The sequence below is a fragment of the Camellia sinensis genome, chromosome 10 (genome assembly GCF_055761805.1).
Source record: "Camellia sinensis isolate YWXY chromosome 10, ASM5576180v1, whole genome shotgun sequence".
In the NCBI taxonomy this organism is placed as follows: domain Eukaryota; kingdom Viridiplantae; phylum Streptophyta; class Magnoliopsida; order Ericales; family Theaceae; genus Camellia; species Camellia sinensis.
The window spans coordinates 21,365,132-21,387,340 of record NC_138970.1 but is presented as its reverse complement, the minus strand read 5'-3'; the positions used below and the strand labels follow the sequence as shown (position 1 = coordinate 21,387,340).

The 22,209-nt window shown below is 30.8% G+C and overlaps 1 protein-coding gene across 2 annotated transcripts; it reads right to left on the bottom strand.

Moving 5' to 3' along the window:
* Positions 1-1,947: 1,947 nt before the first annotated feature.
* Positions 1,948-21,145, bottom strand: LOC114261960 (disease resistance protein At4g27190). 2 transcript variants are annotated; one of them, XM_082891020.1, is made up of 5 exons: positions 17,127-21,145; positions 9,511-10,248; positions 5,838-6,489; positions 3,687-3,755; positions 1,948-2,360 (listed from the first exon to the last, which is right to left on the bottom strand). In XM_082891020.1, the coding sequence occupies exons 1-4, from the start codon at positions 20,397-20,399 to the stop codon at positions 3,733-3,735; spliced, it is 4,686 nt and encodes a 1,561-aa protein (XP_082747146.1). In that variant the 5' UTR covers positions 20,400-21,145; the 3' UTR covers positions 1,948-2,360; positions 3,687-3,732. The 2 variants fall into 2 exon arrangements, with proteins under 2 accessions (XP_082747146.1, XP_082747147.1); XM_082891021.1 differs by having other exon boundaries at positions 6,286-6,489.
* Positions 21,146-22,209: the final 1,064 nt, after the last annotated feature.

Here is a 22,209-nt window from a genome sequence, read left to right as displayed (position 1 = left end):
AATTTTGTTGAGCACAATGCCTTCCTTCCCATGGTAGTCTATTCCAAGAGACTTCCTGAATTGAATTGTAGCTGCAGCTTCAGAAAGAATCTGGCTTCTCAGAGAAGAATCACCTGCAAATGAATTAGACTGGGCTAGAGCTTTAACAGTAGGCCTGTAAATAACAGATTTAGCATAGTGCTTCTTGGCTGCATTGTTTGTGTACGCATGAATCCTAGCAAAGCTAGTGAACCCCTCCATTTGTGACTTCATCTTTCCTTTATTCCTCAGGTTTCGCTTGTGATCTTTGCTGGAGGCTGAGATTGAGTCTTGGATTGACTGTGTATGAGCAAAATTACTCCTTATACACACGGGTTTAAGTTGGACATAGGGCCAGAAAGTAACCCCTTATCTGATGCAGGTACATTGGGCCTACTAGAAGAGCCATTGGAATGAATGGGCCTGCAATTGACGGGCTGCTTTTCAAAGTGGGCCAAGTCCACTTCTAAATTGATGCCGGGTCCACCACCAGCACTTACTTCATTCATACAACATATAAACCCAGGTGTATAAACTTGTTCAATACACTTTTGTCTCTCATCATTGCTATTTGAAAAGTGGTCAACCTTTTCCATCAAATCTATCAGAGGCCTCTCAGCACACGCTCCTCCTCTGTTTATGCCTCCATCACAGGGTGTCTCCTCAAACATGGCCTTAACCGCGGCCACCTCATCATCTTCTCCCCTTTCCTTACCATCTAGCACTGGAAAATTCACTTCCTCAACACTGCAACAGCTTGCAAGAGAATTGGACTCGTACATGCCATTATGGTTCAGGCTACTAAGATCTGGTTGGAGGTCTTCACACACAAAAATCTTATGATCTTCACCATTGCAGTCCAAAGATAAAGATTTAGCAATAAATTCCATATTTGAAGTGGCTATCCTGATCCTGGTGTGGGAGAATGATTTTGGTTCACACAAATCTCCTTCAATGCTGAGTACCGAGCCCCATAAACGACCAATCTTGGTGAGAGTGCTTCTGTTCCAAACATGTAAGGGTATCCCACAGCATTTGTGCCATACACATCTTTCTTGGACAAAATGATTTCCAGATTTGAGCTCTGCCACAAACTGACTCAGATCCTTAAACCAAGCCTTGAGGTTGTCAATGTTTGATGTCAACACCTCCTGAGTGTTAAAAGTTAATATTACATCCCTTCCACACCCTTTTCGAACCAAAATATGCTCCAGACCTTTCTCCTTCAGTGCTTCACGAACGCTATGAATGGAGTGTTCTGTATTCAGACAGATAAAGGCACTTTCATAGAGCCAACCGTTGCCCTCTTCAGTGACTTTGATAGAGGTGTTCATATTCACCCCTTGCACAACATCAGCAAAGGATCTTTGGCCAGTAAATGGAGCATGTCCTCTGGATCTGCTTGCTTCAAAAGATCTCCGGATGAACTACTGTTTCATAACTTCTGGATTTCGCCTGTTATGCTCCTCCCTCTTTCTTCTATCAAGAGTTGCAGCTTTGACTTCTAGAACTTTGTCATCCACCAGAAGACCGTTGGCTTTTTGAATGGCTATATCAGTTGCTACATTACAATCGAACCTCACAAATCCGAACCTTGAATGTGACACTACTCGTCTTTTGGAAGGAATGAAAACATCCTTAACTATGCCAAATTTTGAGAAGAACTTGAATAATGATTTAGCATCCATTTTTGATGGTATATGATCCACAAAAACAGAGAAAAGACCATGCGATGCTTCCATGCCTTTCCCTCTTCCACCTTTCCACTGATTTACAGCCGGAATCCATCCTCCTTTTCTTTGTTGCTCCATTTCTTCTAATATTAATTTTAGATAGAGTTTGAAGATGACATGCTATGAGGGAAACTATATATGCAGCTAGGAATTGGGGAAAAATATTATCAATCACGCTTGCACCCACAGATTTTCATTTGCACCCAATAAACAATCACGCTTTCTCATAAAAAGCAAGATCTTTTACAGACAAATAGTCACACTCACATCACGCTTTTTTTATTATAAAAACTGAGACTAAGAACTTAAGGTCACAGTTACAAACTGTGACACAAAGCACACTTATCAAATTCACACACAAATTATTACATGGTTTATGATAAAGTCAATCCAGTTATACCACAACAGAGAAAGCTATGCCAGCACAATCAACCCGACCAATGAGATGACACGTAATTTATACAAACCCAACAATAGATCAAATGTAATCCTAACAACTAAACAATTCTTCATATATAAGAACACCTTGTAGCCTTGGTTTCTTCATAAATAGGGCCAATATCTATTTCTCCAACTTCTTTATCAAGATAAGCATACCCAATAAAGCACCTGCAATCAAATTTTGAAAATGAAAGACATTAAAGACTAGCTAAAAGCTATTACATTCAATGTGCTTGTGTCTAATGGGTGCAATGTGAAATTTTTTTTTTTGTTTTACAAAATGTAATACATAGAAAATATTCTCCAATATTTAGTTAGAACTTTGAAATAATGGGTTAATAATAGTCAAGGTGTGCTGTAGTGGTAGTGGTTGTGGTGGTGATGGTAGGATGTTGGGGAAGAAAGAAAGAAATAACTAGTAGAGACATATTGGTTAAAGAATTATTTGTGATAATTAAATCATCAAAATAAAGTTGAACAAGATAAACCTACGTTAGAGAATAATATTAAACTCATGTATTTACTATAAGATCAATTTATTTTGAACGTACCTGGCCAATGAAATGAATTCTGTATATAGTAACATGAAAATTGTACTATATGAAAATAAAAATTGATGAATTCTGTCTAAACTTTGGCCAACCTAACAGTCTACTAATTTATCCTTGTTCAAGATCCCCCAAGCAATTTTAGGAGAATTGGATAGACTGTAGAGGAAATTTCTCTCTTTAATACAATTTTTTTTCTTTGCTGATAAATTAAAAAAACTATTTCTCTAATTCACACAAACGAATTCTATAAACAACCAAAGAACAAAAAATACAACTCTTTACTTCACACAATGAAATAGTTTAGCAGAGTGTTTAGATTTTGAAAATAAAATAGGGTGAATTATACTAATAGTCTCTACATTCTATCTTTTGCGTCATTTTAGATACACTTTTAATTGGCTCAATTTTTATCTTTAATTTTTTTTTTTTTGGTCAATTTGGTTACGTCATTAGGGTTTTTTTAAAAGGAGAATTATCATTGAGTTCGTTGATGTTAACTTACTAGGTTAATCTAGTTTACAATTTCACCCTAAAAGCTAGACACATGCCTTTCATTTGCACATTTTTCATTAAAAGATATGCTATCAATTATAATCAATTGGACCAAATTAAGACAAAATCATAAATTCTGGATAAAAATCAAATTAGTTGAAATTATAGAGACTAAAATGACACAAGAACCTACATACAAGGATTATTAATATAATTTACCCAAGAAAATATTATTTGGAATGCCTCAAACGAAATATAATATATACACTAAAAATTAAAGGATATGAGCATAAACAGATATACTCACAGTATATTTATCAACAAGATGAAGAGGCATTTGGTGTAATAATTTTTTTGCTTTTACTTTATTATTATTATTATTATTATTATTATTATTATTATTATTATTATTATTATTATTATTATTTGTGTGTGTAGCAATAATGCATACCTTTTCTGTAAAGAGATTGGCGATGCACCGCAGCAAATGGTAAATATTACTCCCCTTCCACATCAAAACCTGCATATGGCAAGTATCAAATAATTACTAAAACTAAAAATATAGCTATCAACTTGATACATCATTATTGTCAACACCACCTCTCCTTTCGAATATCATTTATTAAAGATCACTCAATTATTAAGTTATTGAAATTGTCACTTATGACTTACAAGAAAAAAAAAAAAAAAAAAAAAATTATCTAAGGACTCAACTTTTTAAAAATGAATAATATTAGGTATCATGAAAAAAATATCATGAAATACATCATGAAGATATTTCATCTTTTGATTAGTGTGTGGTGTTTTATTGCATGTGTGATCCAAAGATAGAGAATTTTTCATGATCTCATGATCCCTAGCATTAAATAGATTGAGACTTTGAGCATCAATCACCACACAGTATGCTTGCTTATATAATCGTATTGATAGGTAGATAGATTTGTAATTTGTAATTTGCCTTTTACCTATTGGCTTAAAAAAAAAAGAAAAGATTGCATTATGTTTGACTAATAAATTTGGACAGAGAGAAAATAGAACAGGTAAGTGAAAATAGAGAAAAAAAAAAATTTAACTTATATTTTCATTCATATTTCACTCACTTTTTTTTCTTTTTCTTTTTAAATCCCTACCCAAAATCATGATCTGCTTTTAGATCACGAATTTGAGCAAAGATTTGAAAAGAAAAAAAAAATGTGAGAATAATAGGAATGTAATACAGGTTAATTTTTATTTTTTAAACTTTTCGTTTCAAAATATCCAAACAAAGCATAAGTTAATGAATTAATCTATTGCTAACCAATACTATATTAGAGACAATCACGTTGTGACGTTGTTAAGAAATTAGTGTATAGACAATGCTCAAAATCTGGAGGATACACTATTAATATCTGAAACATACAAATTGTTGGAGACAAAAATTATATCTCAAATCTTAAGATTAAAAACATGCACACAGTTTATTAAGGATAAGTACTTTTGGAGATCTTATTATTATTATTAGAGCAATGCTGTATGTAATTTTATTTCTTATCTCTTTTTATCATTCCTAGAAACAAAATAATGAGATTTATATTCACAAATGCATATAGGACCAATTTATTTGTCTCTGTTTTTCTTCTTCTTCTTCTTCTTATTATTATTATGGATAAAAGATAGATTTAGTCCTTAAAGTATGCATTCTATCATTTTAATCCCTCAAGTTTTAATTTTATCACTTTAGTCCGTAGTTATCAATTTGAGTCAATTTAGTTCTCTAACGTCTATTTACATTGATAACAGAAAAAATATTTTATGCTTGGGTAAAAGATAGTTTTGGTTCCTAAAGTATGTGTCTCTTTGTTATTTTAGTCCTTCAAATTTTAAATTTTGTCATTTTGATCCTCAAAGTCGTCAATTTAAACTAGGACGAAATCAACTCATATTGATAATTTTGAAGACCAAAATGACAAAATTTAAAATTTAAGAAACTAAAATGACAAAAAACGTATACTTTAAGAATCAAAATTATGTTTTATCTATAATCTTGTCATCAACGTAGAAGAACGTCACACCTAGAACTAAATTGACTCAAATTGACAATTTTGAGAACTAAAATGTCAAAATTGAAACTTAAGGGATTAAAATGAAAAACAAAATTATCTCTTATCCTATTATTATTTTAGATAACCATGTGGCAAGTACAGTGCAGTGAAGTCACTTTCTTGAGCAAGTAGGACAAACAAAATGAGAGTGGTCTCTGGAGGTGTTAGCTTCAATCATCACATGTTTTATGTTGAATGAAGCCAACAAGTACGACTGGATGTAAACAAACCATGGATGACAACAGCTAAATTGTGTATTCGAATTCTCTCGCGCACTTTCTTCATCAAACAATTCAACAATTAATCATTATTACTAGCTGTGGCTTTTGGATAAACTATTAAATGATGAACGAATGAGGAAAATGCTAGAGAATCTTTTTCCTTAAACCACTCCCATTTTGGGATGTCGATGTGGCAAATATATATATGGGGTAGTGAAGTTGCTTTCTTGAGAAAGTTTTATTTTTTTGAAAACAACGAGAATGAAAGAAGCATATTTGTGTGGAAGTATAATTGGTTACCTCGATACTTGGGGCAGAAATCTACACGCAACTGGGAGATATGAATTTGGGATTCTGAAATTCCAATACACACGAGACTTGGAAGATTTTCAAGTTCCACATTCAAAATTTTGATTTTGCCCCATACTTCTTCTTTTTCTACTTCTCTGGTGACAATCTTTTCTACTTTCTCGCAATTTCCAATTCTTAGATAATTTAGACACTCAAGGACGTTGACCATGGAAATTGTGAATAGATATCTCAAGTTGTCACACCTCTCCACTTCTAGGGATTTTAGAAATTTGAAACAATGAGTTTGTTGGGAAACATTCTTCCATATATGCATCAACTTGGGCAAATACATCAATTTCAAATCTCTTAGCCAAATGATTGATTCCACACCAGTAGTACCAGCGCGTACCGACCCTTGGAGGTCAAATATTGTTTCCAGTGAATCACACCACCATACCTTCAGCCGTTGTAGATTTCGTAGTCTCTGTATTAAGTTCGATGAGATCACATTTGATAATTTCCCGCAACGTTGGACCAACATGAATGCCACTTTGTCAAGGCGGTCAACTTCAAGTTGGTTGTGCCACATCTCTATTGATCCATTTATGTCTGTGATAGTAAGTTTTCCAAATTCGTACAGAGACCAACTACTGAAAATAAACTGCAAGACCATTAAACTTAACTGTGTTAGTGTTAGTGACATAATTATTTTACCCAAAATTTCATTTTATTCAGGGGTGTAATAGATATTTTGGAGATAATTTGAGGATAAAATAAAATTTTGATTGAAATTTAGATGTTATATCAACAACTTTCATTTGATCATGAACAACAATTGACAGTGGGGTAAACTTAATGCAAAATCAATTAATATTATAAAATAAAAAAACTGTTGTAAGCAGTGCATCGAGCCAAAAATTAAATAGGGAGATAGCCTTTTCTAATTAAATTTGACACATCCAACTCTCTCCCCTAACATTTGTTAACAATTACCATCTAAATTTTGCCTTTTGTGCCATTTTAATTCTTATAGTTTTAATTGGTTCAATTTTGATATTTAATTTTAGATTTTATGTCAATATAGTCAAATTAATAACACCTTTAGTGTTTTTTATTATTTTTTATTTTTACATAAAATGATTACTAAATTGATCGAGATTAACTTATTGAGTTGAGCAAGTTCATAGTTGTGAACCTAAAAGTATGACACATGTTATTTATGTGCGCATTTTTTTATTAAAAACTGATAATAATTGTAATCAATTGGTTTAAATTGAGACAAAATCATAAATTTATAATCAAAATCGAACCAATTAAAATTATAGGAACCAAAATTACTCAGGAATCAAAATACAAGAATGACAAGCATTACAAAAAGTGACTTAATTTGTGTGAAAGACATCGAAAAATGAATTAATTTGTGTAAAAAAGATTTTCTATTTTATAAAATTAAAAACATTTCTCATACTAAAATCTTAACACCACCACCACCCCCCAGCACTCTACTACCATCAGCACTCATTGCCACCACCACCCACCTATCACCTATCAATGCTATCCTAACACTGCCACCACTTTATCACAACTACCACCCTCACCTCTTTAATATAAAGCCACCTAAGGAAAGGTTTTAGGTTTCTTTTTTTGAATACTCTACATTTTTTTACGATAATGTTACATAAAAATAAAATAAAACAAAATAAAATAATTATAAAAAATTTTATACAAATAATATGACATTTCATAGTCTTTTTATTTCAAACAAAAAAGCATCCATCTTGTGGTAGTTCATAACTGTAAAATGTTCCGGCCACCAAATTTTTTATAAGTTATATATATATACATATAACTAAATTTTATTTGTAAATTATTTTTATTTTTTAAATATCATAGTTAAGGCTTATATAGCTTATCATTTATTTATTTATTTCTAAAGAAAGCTCCACTCATTAAGAAATAACATTCAAAAACTCATTAAGAAATAACATTCAAAAAGTGATATTGTCACATTATCACAAGTAACAATATAAAATTATGGACTACAGAAAATTTAAAAAAAATATGTATATATATATTATGAACATTGAATGGAGAATGGAGAATTTGAGTAAGGATAAATCAGTAAGACTAAAGACACTTAAAAATCCTTAATAATTTATTAAATTAGGGTAACGTTTTCCTTTAGTTGGCAAAATTAACTGAAGATGTTGTTGGGTTTTTGTGGGCCCACCACGGGGCCACCTCAATTATATGTGCCGTTCATATCTAAGAACATGTTAGAATACCATCCTTACAAAAAAATCAAATTGTTAATTTGGACAACTATAATTACGTGGTTATATCACATTTGTATATAGAAATGGACAATAATTATATTTTTTATGATAGAATGTTTATTATTTTGAAGATAAATGTAATCGACTAATGTGTCTATAGTATTCAAATCAATTTAATTTTTTACAAGTATAATCTTCTCAACGAGCCATAATTCTAATGACTACGGCAAACCGCGTTTGACAGAAATACCATAGGACACATTTTATACATTAAACAAAATTAAAACAAATTAAGGACTGCATAGCATGAAAATGAATTTGCGTGTAATGATCTCACGCAAAATAATAAATCCTATTATTATGCACCAATTAAATATGAACAAAATTAGATTGAATGGGTATTGATTGACTAATTGGACATCTTAAACCGTTCAAATCAATTGGGAATCACGATCAAATCATGGTGTGGAATTAACACAATTTATCATCTCGTATATTATCAATATATTAGTTTAATAAACAATACTCGGGTCAATCAAAATTATGATCAAATCATGGTGTGGAATTAAGACAATTTATCATCTCATATATTATCAATATATTAGTTTAATAAATAAAACTCGGGTCAATCATTTAAATTTTAAATTAAAATTTTGGGAGCAATTGTCTCAAATTATATATTTTTTTAATCCACAAAAATAACAACATTTTGAAATATCATATAACTCTTACCTATCTATCTATTTATTCACATATTTGTCAATTTGTCCACGTGTCCATCTATTTGCCCATTTATTGTTCATCAGTAAAGTAGAGAACTCCAAGAATTGATGTTTACAAATTTGTCATCCTAATAAATCTTTGCTAAAAAATTTGAAAGAGTGGTGGGGCTGGGCACCTTTATCACAAGTCCACTTTGGTAATTTACATCATTTTTTTTTTTCCCTTATAAAAGTCTTTATGTATGGATCATCGTACAAAATAAATAAACTAATAATATTGATTCGATAATTAAAACAATATGATTTTATGATCGTTGACTTCAAAAAATGGATTCACAAAATTGGAAGGTTTTTCATTTTTATGAACACAAATATGACAATTACATTATTATGATTATCATATCAATATGATTTGTTTTTGATAATTTATGCACAAAATTTACAAAATAAACAATTTAAATTATCGAAATATCCAGACTGTTTATTTTGTAAGGTCTTTCGTGTAAATCTTCCAAACAAAAAAAAATTATCTCATAATTGTAACCTATTCAATTTGTCATGTTTGACACACCCCAAAAAAATGGTTAGCCTATTTTAAAAACACACATTTTTCACAAATTTTTCTTTGTAAGAATTGATAATTAATTAACGGTGAATGCTATATTTTAAAGTTCATTAACGTACCTTTCCATCCAAGAGATGGTGTTGAGATGAGGTTGAAAAGTCTGCCTTTTGTTGGTCTAGCTTGCGCTGAAATACTGATGGGAGTATCTTCATTTTGGGACAGTTGATTACTTCTATTGTTTTCAACAACGATCCCTCAAACGTACAAGCCTCAAAGCAAAAACTACAGAGATTTGGCAAATCAGTGAGTTTGAGACTACTCAGTTGAGGGAACATGATCATATTTGTTATCACTGCATCATCTGCATTTGGTTCATTTCCAATGATTGACTCCATCATACCACATTCAGTTACCTTTATTTCTTGTAGTTTTACAAGAAGTTTGGTTAGAGAGTATGAGAATAGATTTCTCAAATTATCACAATCATTTACTATTAAGGATCTTAGATTCTGAAAGCCTTGAATTCCTGGTGAATTGTCCTTCCAAATATGTGTCAACTTTCGTAGATGGCTTAATCTCACCTTTTTTAATGAAGGGAGTGCCATATCTGATATGCTGTCTTCCCAAACAAGTCCTTCAAGGTCAAAGGCTACTCCAATAGATCGACAGTCCGTCACTTCAAGTACTTCAAAATTTTGCATGCCCTTAATTGAATTGGATGGAAAAAGAATATTTGAGAGCCCATGACAACATTGAACTGTCATCTCTCTTAGTTTAGCTTCAAGTTCCCCAGGCCAAATTTCCATCAGATTCTCCATGCCACAGATGGTCAATTCTTCAATGGTAGCCAATTTATCCTATGAGTTCATTCACATGGTGTTACGAACATAACTAAGCAATACAAATTTGATTCCATTAAACATAATCCATTTAGTTTTCAAATTAATATACTTCATATTTGAATAATTAAATGTAAACAGTTCTTACAAATCTGTTGCAATACATTTTTAGATCATTGACCTAACAAACCTAACCCATTTTTTTAGATTCTTGAATTTTCCAAATATAAAAATACACATTAAATTTATTTTTGGCATACTGAGAATCTTAGGCCCCATTTGGGAATAGGTTATTTTAGTTGACTTTTTTACTATTTTAGCCTGTCTAAAAAGGTTATGTTTAGAAAAATAATTGGCTATTTTTTTTTTTTTTTGTAATTATTGAGTTGATAGTTGTGAAAAAAAAAATGAAATGATTATGGTTCGAATGTGACATTTTATCTTATTGACTATTTTAGTCTATTTTATCTTTATTAACTATTTTAACCTAAATTCAACTTTCCAAATAGGGCCTCAATCTAGATTCTTAATCCATCAGAATCTTAATACACCATAGATTCATAAATTTTCCAAACATAAAAATACACATTAAATTCAAGGTGATGGGGCATCGAATCAATCAGTAGATAAATGAGGTACAAGGATTTTTTTCATGATTATCAGAATCTTAATTTAGATGGTAAGATCTTATGATTTTACAATTTTAGTTGGGTTAAATGATTCAAATCACAGTAAAATCTTAAATTTATTAAGGGTTGTTTTGACAAGTGCAAAAAAAATTAACTTTTTTATTTATTACGAAAAGACATGAAAAAGTTTAAAAAATGATATAACCCAAATATGTCAATAACCTGACTTTTTTGACAATTTTCAAAAGAAGCCTAAGATCTTGAAGTGACTATAATTATAGTTACAAAATCGTATAGAATCACATTATAATTCCGATTCTATTAGCACTATGATCTGCTTTTACTACAATCTCATTCTTACCAAATTTTTTTCTTATTATTTATTTCTTATATCTATGTGTATATCTATAAATTTGACTATAAACTTATTTCACACGTCTCTTCTAATTTATGTTAACTTTGAAAATAGGAAAAGGCTACGACACACAACCTTTGAGGGGTGTATACCATATGCACTTTATAACAATAGAAGAAAATGATATAATTTCATACTTTCTGAGTCGTAATTAAAAATAAAAAAAAAAATTCATAACCAAAATCTCAAAATAATGTCATAACTAAAGAAGAAAACTGGTCATAACCAAATAAGAAAATGCCATAACTAAGGGTGCATATGGTATGAGGTGTATATAATAAAATTCTTCTTGAAAATATATTATAATGCAAATTACACCGGCGGTCCCTATATTTTATCCCTTGGGTCATTTTAATCCCTACACTTTCAATTGGCTCAATTTTGATCCTTAATTTTAAATTTTATTTCAATTTAAAATATGGCACATGACACTTATGTGTGTGTTTTCCATTAAAAAAAAATGCTAAGAATAATAATTAATTTAAACAAAATCATAAATTCAGAATCAAAATCGAACCAATTGAAAATACATAAACTAAAATGACACAAGGAGTAAAATACAGAGATTACCGTCGTAATTTGTCCTATATTATATTAAATTTACCATTTTTCTTTAATGATTTCAAAATTATGTAACATGCATTTTCATTATCAATAATTTTTATTTTTAATTTTAATTTGAATTAAAAAGTAGAATCTTCCAAAGACACCACACTAAAAAAATTCACTGGTGTAAGGAGTAAATTGGGAAATAAAGTTTAGGGCCAAAAAATGAATTGGTAATACTTCAGGGGCACAAAGTTGATTTACCTTAAAAATTAAAAGTGTATTAACCTATAGTTTTGTTTATCAATGTTTTTCAAATCTATATGGATTAGCCTTAATTCATAATAATAATTTTAAGAACATTGTAAAAAGCTTTATCAAATTCAGATTTTGTAAGGGTTCGTATGGGAAGTAGGTTGGCCTTGGCTTTTGGCTTTTTTGCTTTTTTGGCTATTTTAGCCTGGGACTGAAAAGTCTAGTTTGGGAAGGACTTTTTGCTTTTTTAGCTTTTTTAACTTTTTTGTGAGAGAAAAATGTAATGATTATAAGTTGGATGTGATGTTTTATCTTACTGGACTAAAAGGTCTATTTTATTTTTTGTAACTAAAATAGCCAAAAAAACCTGGCTTTTGGCTTCCCAAACGAAGCCAAGTAGGGTTTTTCAATAGAAAATCCCATATTGAATTCGTACAATCCCTGAAGTCCCATTGAACAGTTAGTTCAAGTCTCTATTTTAAGAATTGTAGGTGTTAACTTTTGTTTAGCAAGTCATTAGCGTCATTAGATTAATCTTCAGAATTGTTTAGATTGACCTTTGTCATACATATTGATTGATATTTTTTGTTATAAATTCATGGGAACTGTTAGGGTGTGTACATCATCAAAATGTGCACATCATGTGCACCTTACTTTTTAACCAATAGATATCAAGAAGTTTAATTTGAACCATTAAATAATTTAATTAAAAAAATTGAGGACCTTCTCAACCGGTTATAATTTTCTTTACTGAAGACTCTCTCTCCAAAAACTCACAATCAATTGTGGTCATTGAATCTCTCTTACTCTAATGAATGGTACAATCGTTTAAATAACAATAATATAAACCCATATCAATCGATTGTACATTCAATTGTAATTGTTCAATCCACCTTTCATTTACAATGGCTACTAATGGATTGTACGATCAATTGTGGTCTTTCGGCCCAACCGATTTTGCCATCAATTATGATTTTCCATTCATTCTTTCATGCCAATTGAATAAACAATTACTTGTGCTATAATGACAAAAGTTAGGACAGTGTCATGATATTTGTGTTATATGTTATACAATTGATTACACAATTGTGTTTGAAATTTTCATAGTGGTGATATTTCGTGAATATTGTTATGATTTTGGAGAAAAAGTTATAATCAACATGTTATGGTTATGATTTATTAGTAAAAGTTATGATTTGTTATGGTGAATCATAATAAAAAAAAATGTTATGATAATTTTTTAGAACTAATTATATTTGTTATGAGTCATTATCGTATTAGTATGATTGATAGTGTCTTATTCATTGTAATTGTTATGATATTTGGAAAAATTTATGATTCTTTCATGTAACATGTTGGATGACCGGTTTAACAAGTCACTTTTTATAATGCGACACAATATGAATCACACAATAATTGCATATCATACATATATCGTTTCAGAAGGTGCACGTCATACTATTGTATACACCCTCAAAAGTGTAAACTATTTGCAAGGTATGACATTTGTGGGGTTGATTACCACAAATGTCATAACTTATTATTTCTCAATCATAACTAAAAAAAAAAAAAAATCATAACTAAACACATTTTGAATCATAGCCAAAACAATGTCATAATCAATATGAGAATGTGTATAACCAAGTCATAAGAAACATCACACTAATGAGTTATAACTAACACCACTAACATTTATTTATTTATTTCAAGATATGAAGAATCATTACAATAACAAAAATATATATATATATAGTCTAACTGCTTTATGATTTAACAAATCTAGATTACAACAAAAGAAAAAAATATTAAACTTATAATACAAAATAAAATTTAAACAATTACGGAAAAGTATTAATCAAATAGTACTTTTATTGTATTTTTAAATGGGTCTGGCTTCTCTCCAGTTTGTGATCTAATTGGAGGGTGCTGTTGGGCCCATGGAGGCCTACCACGGGTCCCGTTTTAATAATCTGAATCATGCAATGTGTAGAACTTGTCGAGTACTATATACTGCAAAAAATCACGTTGATCGGATATCGATAGCTACGTGATCAAATCAGTTTTGTATATAAAAAAATTCTGGTGAAAAAATAAACGGTTGACATAAATCTGATCCAATGAGATAGCTATCGATATCCGATCAACGTGATTTTTTTACAAACATATAATACTCGATGAGTTCTACATATTGAACGGTTCAGATTATCGAAACGAGACCCGTAGTCAGCCCCCATGAACCCAACAGTACCCTCCAATCCGATCACGGATGGGAGGGAAGCCAAACCCTTTTTAAATATAGAACTAATAAGCATTCATAATTTAGGCCTTGTTTGTCATAACCTAAAAAAGTCAAAAAGTCACTATCCTATTTAAGTCACATCATCTTATTTAAGCCACATCACCTCTCTACCACATCACTTCAAACCCAACTCATACATAACCCATATTTCATAAAAAGTCAAAAAGTGCACTTATTTAGATCATCTTAGTATGACCTTTCAGTTTTGATTGTGAACTTAGATTAGTTGAATTAAAAAGTTAAACTAATATGATTTTATTTTTTTTTCCCCATTTAAGATATGTATTTTTTGTTACATATTTTAGATTCATTCTATTAATATATATAATTATATGTTATAATTTTTTTCATTTAAGATATGAATTGTTTGTTACATATAGAGTCATTCTATTAAAAAAATATATAATAATTATATGTTATATTTTTTTTTTAAATAAGGAAATATAATTGAGTTGAAATCAAATATTTTATGAATAATTTTATTTAGTGGAGATTAGTTTCATAAAATTTTAACTTGCAAAAAAAAAAAAAAAAAAAAAAAAAAATTCTCCATACACTTGGTACTTTTAACTAAGAGTGAAAGTTTTAACATGAAACATTAAATAGACACAAACCAAAAATGACCTGATACAATAAAATAAAAAAATAAATAGATTAAATTAGTATTGAAGTAATTATGACATAAATTTAAAATGAAACCACATGATACTTATTTCTAATTGTGAGCCCTAAATTTTATCAAAATTTGGAGGCCGAGGCAACTGTTGACTGGCCCTAAATTGAGCTAATTAAAATTATAAGAACTAAAATGTCAAAAAGACTAAAATACAAAAACTACAAATATAATTTGCCCTAAATCTTTTCTTATATAATTACATTGACTATATATATAGTGATTAACTAAAAAATTGGGTAGATGCTAACTTAATTGTAGCCTACATAACCCAATTTACACTTCATTTATTGGAAAATTCTAATATACACCACCTTTAAAAGGGTGTATCATATACACCCTTAGTTATGTCATTTTCGGTTTTAATCAATTTTTTTTTTAAGTTATGATATTATTTTAGTTATGTCTTATGTTGGGTTTAGTTATGATTTTTTTTTTTTTAGTTATAACTCATAAAATATGAAATTATATCATTTTTCTTTTTAGTTATAAGATGCATATAATGCACACCCTTTAAAGAGTGTGCTCCATAGTGTTTCCTCTTATTATTTTATAAGGTTTAATATCTCAAGTTATTATTAGAACAAAATAAATTAAAACCCAATTTACATTAAATTTATAATGTTTAATTAAATCTCTATTTATTCATTTATGATCCAGAGAAAATGAATGAACGATTAGTTAGTTTACCAAAGTTAAAAAGATATTTTGAGTAAATATTTTAAAATTGAAACTACTCAAATATACCATTTTTAAATTGATCAGCAAAAAAATTGACTTAGTAATTATGTAACACTTTTCATGGTGTAAAATTTCGAACTCAATTTTATAGAGAGCAATTTGATGCTTTTATGATAATTGATTTATTTCTTCCTCCTTATTATGGAGTTGTTGAGCTTGGTGGGTTGACAAAAAAAGGAATGATGAATTTTCTCAACTTTTTGCTCTATGGGGTGGGCTCCACCTCAATGATTTATTACAATATAAATATTAAAAAAATAATATATAAATCTACATTATAAATTCATTTTTTTAATTTAATAATTTGTCAATAAGATGATTGGTTGATAATTAGAGAATAATTAAGAGAGAGTTGATTTAGATATTTTAATAGAATGTCACATTACTAAATATACAAAGTGAATGTAATTTTTTGACATGAATAGTGATCCAAACTATTCATTTGTTGTAGTTGTGATGCAAACTGCACTTTTCATTTGTTGTAGAGATCCGAACCATTCATTTTGTATGACTTTCTTAAAAGATCATTCATACCAAAAATTTAGTTATTTAGATCTCATTTGTCTAAAAAAATTTGATTGACTACATTTGAAAGTTATACTATTTGTTAATTATTTTTTATACAAATGTAATCGGATCCAGTGACACTTTTGGTTTGTGTTTGTAGAGTAATTTTTGAGATAAACAGTACGAAAATTTGTTTGGTTTTCTTTTTTTTAGAAATGGTTTTGAAAAATTATTTTGGGAAGAGAGTTTTAAAAAAAGTGATTGATTTGATGTGTATGAGAGAGAGAGTGATTTTGGAAAGTAGGTAATCATACAAAATTTTGAGATTTTTTTTGAAAAAATTTGTTTGGTTTGATTACTCTTAAAAATTTGTTTGTAGAGAATTTTTCCCAAAAATTTTTCTAAAAAACAAACCAAGCAAGCCCTTAGTGTCCGATCAAGCTAATTTTTTGTTTTTTAAAATAGAATTTTCCATACAGAACATGGCCTTATATGATCCTCTCACTTCAATGCAAAGCCCGCCATTGTGGTTCAAGATTGTAAAAATACAATTATCACATCATTTTGTATGAATTTTATGCATAGTAATTCTGTTGATAAATTTTATTTATTTTTATTTGGTATGAATAAAGATATATAAATACAAATATGTATGTAAACACACAATTTATATTGAATATGGCATAAAAGTGACGCAAACGATTTAAAAAAGTGACGCAGACGATTGAATATGAAAAAATTTAAAACTCAAATAGAGATGTAATAGTAAAAAAAATGAAAAGTGGTTCACAAATTAGCAATTAATTAAGCTCTTAAATAAGAAAAGCACACCTTGTTGTTGAAGAGGGGTTGAATGATGGGATCACAATTACTCTCTGAATCTGAAGCAGGACAGAGACGCTTCAGCTTTGGCATTTTCCAGAGTGTCAAGGAACTCAGTTGTGGCAGCTCAATTGCATTCATAGCTTTGCAGATACCAATAAAACTTTGAAGTCTTTGAAGATCCAATATCTTTAGTTTAGGAAACTCGATTTTATCTGTTGCTATTGCTGCTATTTCATGCTCTCCTCCTTCACTCGAAACAATTTCTTCCATCATAAGACAATTTAATATCATAAGGTCCTGCAGTTGCACTAGACCTCCAGCTATGGAAAGTGAGAACATACTTTCCAGTTTATGACAACCCCGCACTTTTACAGACGTCAGGTTGCCGAGCCATACAAGCTGGGTGGGACCCTTCCACAAATTTGCTGTTGCTATTGCTGCTATTTCATGCTCTCCTCCGCCACTCGAAACAATTTCTTCCATCACATGGCAATCATCTATTTGAAGGTCCTGCAGTTGCACTAGATCTCTAGCTATGGAAAGTGAGAACATACTTTCCAGTTTATGACAACCCCGCACTTTTACAGACGTCAGGTTGCCGAGCCATACAAGCTGGGTGGGACCCTTCCACAAATTTGTCAGTTCAGGCAAGGATTCCATCCTCAACACTTTCAATGCACTGAAAGCCTTGTTCGGTAGTCGCCATTCATGACTAGTAATCCCTTTGAAATTATCCAGATTAAATAGATATAGACCCTCTAACACAGGGAAAACACTCTGTGGAACCCCATCTGCTGTATTGATGAGGTATTCCAAATCACACAACTCAGCTAGTGACAAATTCGTTAAGCATTCAAAACCATCTTCGCCAACCAAATCACAGAGAATTTTCAAACCTTTTACACTTGAGTTTAAAGTCAGAATTTCAGTGCTCTTCAACAGAAAATTAAGCCTCGTTTCAACAATGTCACTCATGTTTTCAACTCCAAGCTGCAACTGATTTGATAACGAAGAGAAACGAAAATTCTTACGCATGTAAGAGCGAATGTGACTGGGATAGCGAATGGGAATGCCAACACGTATATTGAACTTTTTTAACCTCTCAATGACCAAACCTCTCGGCCAGAAGGAAATGTTTGTTAGAGCAATATCCAAAGCCACCAGATTGGACAAGGACGCTAGCTCATCGATTATTGCTTTAGCACCTTCTTTTCTTTTTTCATCTTTACACCAATTTCGAAAGATAGACCCAACATACAGCTCTTCTAGCTTTGATAAGCTTGCCAAAACCCCTGGGTAAATCCTTTTCACCACACTTCCCAACAAATCAAGTACCTTCACGTGAGCAAGGTGACCTATTATTTCTTTTGGAAATTCCTTGATATAAGACCAGCCAAACCTCAAAATTTCCAGATTCTCTAATGCTCCGATATCAGAGATATCATCACCAATAAGTCGGCAACGAAAAAGTGACAAGGTTCGGAGGTTGGTCAAGCATCGAAGTGATGTCGTCAATGAGCCGGATAAAGCTAGCACTTTAAGTTCTTTCATTCCTTGGTAAAAACTATCTTGGGTCTCTTGTACTTTGACTTCCTCCATTCCTTTGTTGAGATCATCTAATAATGAAATTGGTGGTAATCCAGCATTGCAATCTAGCTTTAGAAGATGGAGATTTGGAAATTCTAAATTACCAGGAAGCCGATGCATACCATCAACTTTTAATGAAATTATAGCATTTTTTTCGAGTCGGTCTTTCTTGGGCCATTCTTTCAATACTTCATCACATCTCACGACAATCGAATGCTCCTCCCTAGATGCAATTGATATAGCCACATCACGTACGACATCATGCATTTTGATATAATCTACTCGTCCACTTTCCATCAATAGATAGCATTTTTTCAAGTCATCAACTACAGAATATACTCTATTTCTTGCTTGGTGCACACTATCAATGCGCTCAAACAACTCTATCCCAATTGCATATCTAACGAGATCTTCAATTGGAATAGCAAAATCTTCTGGATATAAAGAACATAGCAAAAAGCATTTCTTGGCTTCCTTACTTTCTAAGAAATTGTAACTCAACTCCAAAGATTTAAGCACCTTGTCATACACTCCCTTGATGTTATTAACTATAGACTTCCGTAATTGTTCAAGAGCAGAATCCCATGAAGGCTTGCCTTTACCTTTGAGTGCCCTCCCAACTATAACAATAGCAATGGGCAGACCTCCACATTCCTTCGCAACTGCCATCTGCGTCAATTGTAAATTAGTTGAGTGACTTGTACCTTCGTCAGAAATTCCAGCCATCTCCTTGAAGAGATTCCATGCTTCTTCTTCATGTAAGACACCAACTTCAAAATTCTTCTGTGTGTCCATGCCGTTGCATACATCTTCACTTCTTGAAGTCATCACAATTTTGCAACCCTTGTGATTATCTCCAAATGGAATTCCTATTTTATTCAATTCCAGTCTCTCCCAAACATCATCCAATATTACAAGGATTCTTCCTGCCTTCAATATTCTTGATCCTAGTTCCCCTGCTCTGGCAAATAAATTGTTTCCCCCAGGTAATTCAAAACCCAATATTTTGGCTATCTCACCTTGAATATTAATCAAATCTGGGTTTTGGGACACTACTACCATCACGATTTTATGAAACATCTTCTTTTCTTCCGCTTTCTTGGCAACTTCTTCCACCATAGTTGTTTTACCAACCCCTCCCATCCCGCATATCCCAATCACATAGATACTATCATCTGTCAGTGCCTCCATAACTCCATTCATAATCAATCTTCTAGATTCAAACCCCTTAAAACCTCTAGTGAATGCAAATGTTGTCCCCACAGTAGGTGCAACTGCAGGATAGGACACTCTAGAGAAATCTCCTTCTCCACGTAGCTCTTCCACACTTTGAGTTTTCTTTGTAGCTTTTCTGCTCAAGGAGTAGCGTGACTTCAAATTTGGACACCACCCATTCAGACACCCTTTGTTTGCCTTCATTTCATCCTCGAGGAATTTCTTAGCCTCTTCGTTGAGTTCGTTCACTGTTTTCAACCACCGCTGGACATCTGGTGCGATAGTTTCTCTCTTTGTCTCTGCTTCTTCAACTGATTTTTGTACTCTAAATCTTTTATCTTCCAGCTTTTGGACCTGCTTCTCCAGATTCTTAATTTTTCTGTCATAGAAAATCAAATAACCAAACTGGCGGCCAACTGGGGCAACCAGATATTCTCCAATCTTCATTACTACAGGAAGAACAAAGTTCACGACCATTTCTCGCACGTTTTTCTTCTGAGGATAGTGAAAACTTAAAATGTAAAAGACTAGAACACAACAAAAAGGGATTTCTACTACAATCAAAATGGAAATGAGGAAACTGAGCTTTGCAAATCAAAACAGAACAAAGAGAGTAATACTATTTTGCAGAGGATATGAAGACAGGAAAGAAACACTTCGATGACACTTGACAAAATCAAAAGGGAAAACAAATTTTTTTTTTTTTTTTTTTGACAAGCAGGGTTGAATATGGAGAATTATATTGTAATATAATGGGAAACCAAGAAAGGGAGCTTTGTACTATAACAGAAATAGAAACCAAGAAAGGGAGCTTTGTAAAATGAAAACAGAACACACAACAGAATATTATTCTGATAATGAGTTCTAATAGAGCTGTACTGGAGAAGATAACAAAGATCTCTGAAATCAAAAAGGAATACAGAGTTTTTTTTTTTTTTTTTTTCTCTTTCTGGTAAGTAACACTCGAACACAGAATAAAATTGAAGGAAGAAAGTAAAATTACAGAGAGTTTTTTTTTTTTTTGAAATGAAGAAAGAAAAACCTTTGAGATTTTGTTCCGTCTCTTGCAGATAAAAAATGCACTGCATAATCATTCGCCGGCAGTGAAGAGTAAGCTTTTCAGGAAGACAACAACGAAATCAAATAGAAGGAGGGTATCAAAAGCCAAACAATGAACTCTTTAACAGTTGATGCAGACTACACTCACCTCTTTTGAGGTTTTCCCTTTTGAGATAATACAGTTAATAAATTAATATATAATTATATTGATTTATCTTTTAGTATAATTAAAACTATCAAAATTAATACTAATGATAGTTAAATATTGAAATAAATAATGGTAAATAAGCATTTTAGTAAGAAAGATATTATAATATTATTTTTTCATTTATTTGACAAAAAAGTTATTGATGAAAAATAATTTAAATGTTACGTGAATTAAAATTTTGTACAAAATTAATATAATTATGTCAAAAACGTAAGATTAACTATATTTTTAAAAAAAATTATGAGAGGTAAATATAATTTATTTTACATGCATAGAACAAAGCGTAAAGTGTATTTTGCCTCAAAAAAATAAGGAAAATATTCATGACTTATATAATGAGATGTGACTTTTTAAAGTTTTTTTTAGACTTAACTAAAAAGTTAATTTACTAGCTAAAAATTAAGTGTATAAAAAAATTAATACTAAAATAATTAGTTTGTTTTCACATATTATAGTTTGGGCTCAGCTATCGTATTGTTTTGATTCGTGAAATCTATTAGGGTTCTGTCCAAATGATTTGAATCATTCTTTTTTTAGATCATAATGTGTAAATCATTCATGAAAAAAATCAGGTCAATCCAATAGTCATGTCATGTTAGTTCATTACATTTGTTTTCCAAAAAATGAATGATCAAGTTTTTAAATATTGTTTGTCGTTTATTTTTGTCATGAACTAATGTGATTATAATTATCTAATCGATCTAATTTTTTTTATGAATAATTAACATATTGTAATTTAAAAACTAAACAGCTCAAATCATTGAGACGGAGCCGTGACAAATCCCCATAGCCCAAACAACACAATCCAACGGAAGCCTATTCAGCTTGTTTGGTTCTATTTTTCTAAAAACACTTTTCAAAAAATTATATTTTCCTATTTTTCGTATTTTTTTTGTTTTACTGAATTTTTTTAATATTTTAAGCAATTTTTTTACTTTTCAGACACACCTAACATAAATACACTTAAAAAGTAAACAAATTGTAAAAAAAATCTTTTAAAAATTAACTAAATACCAAAAA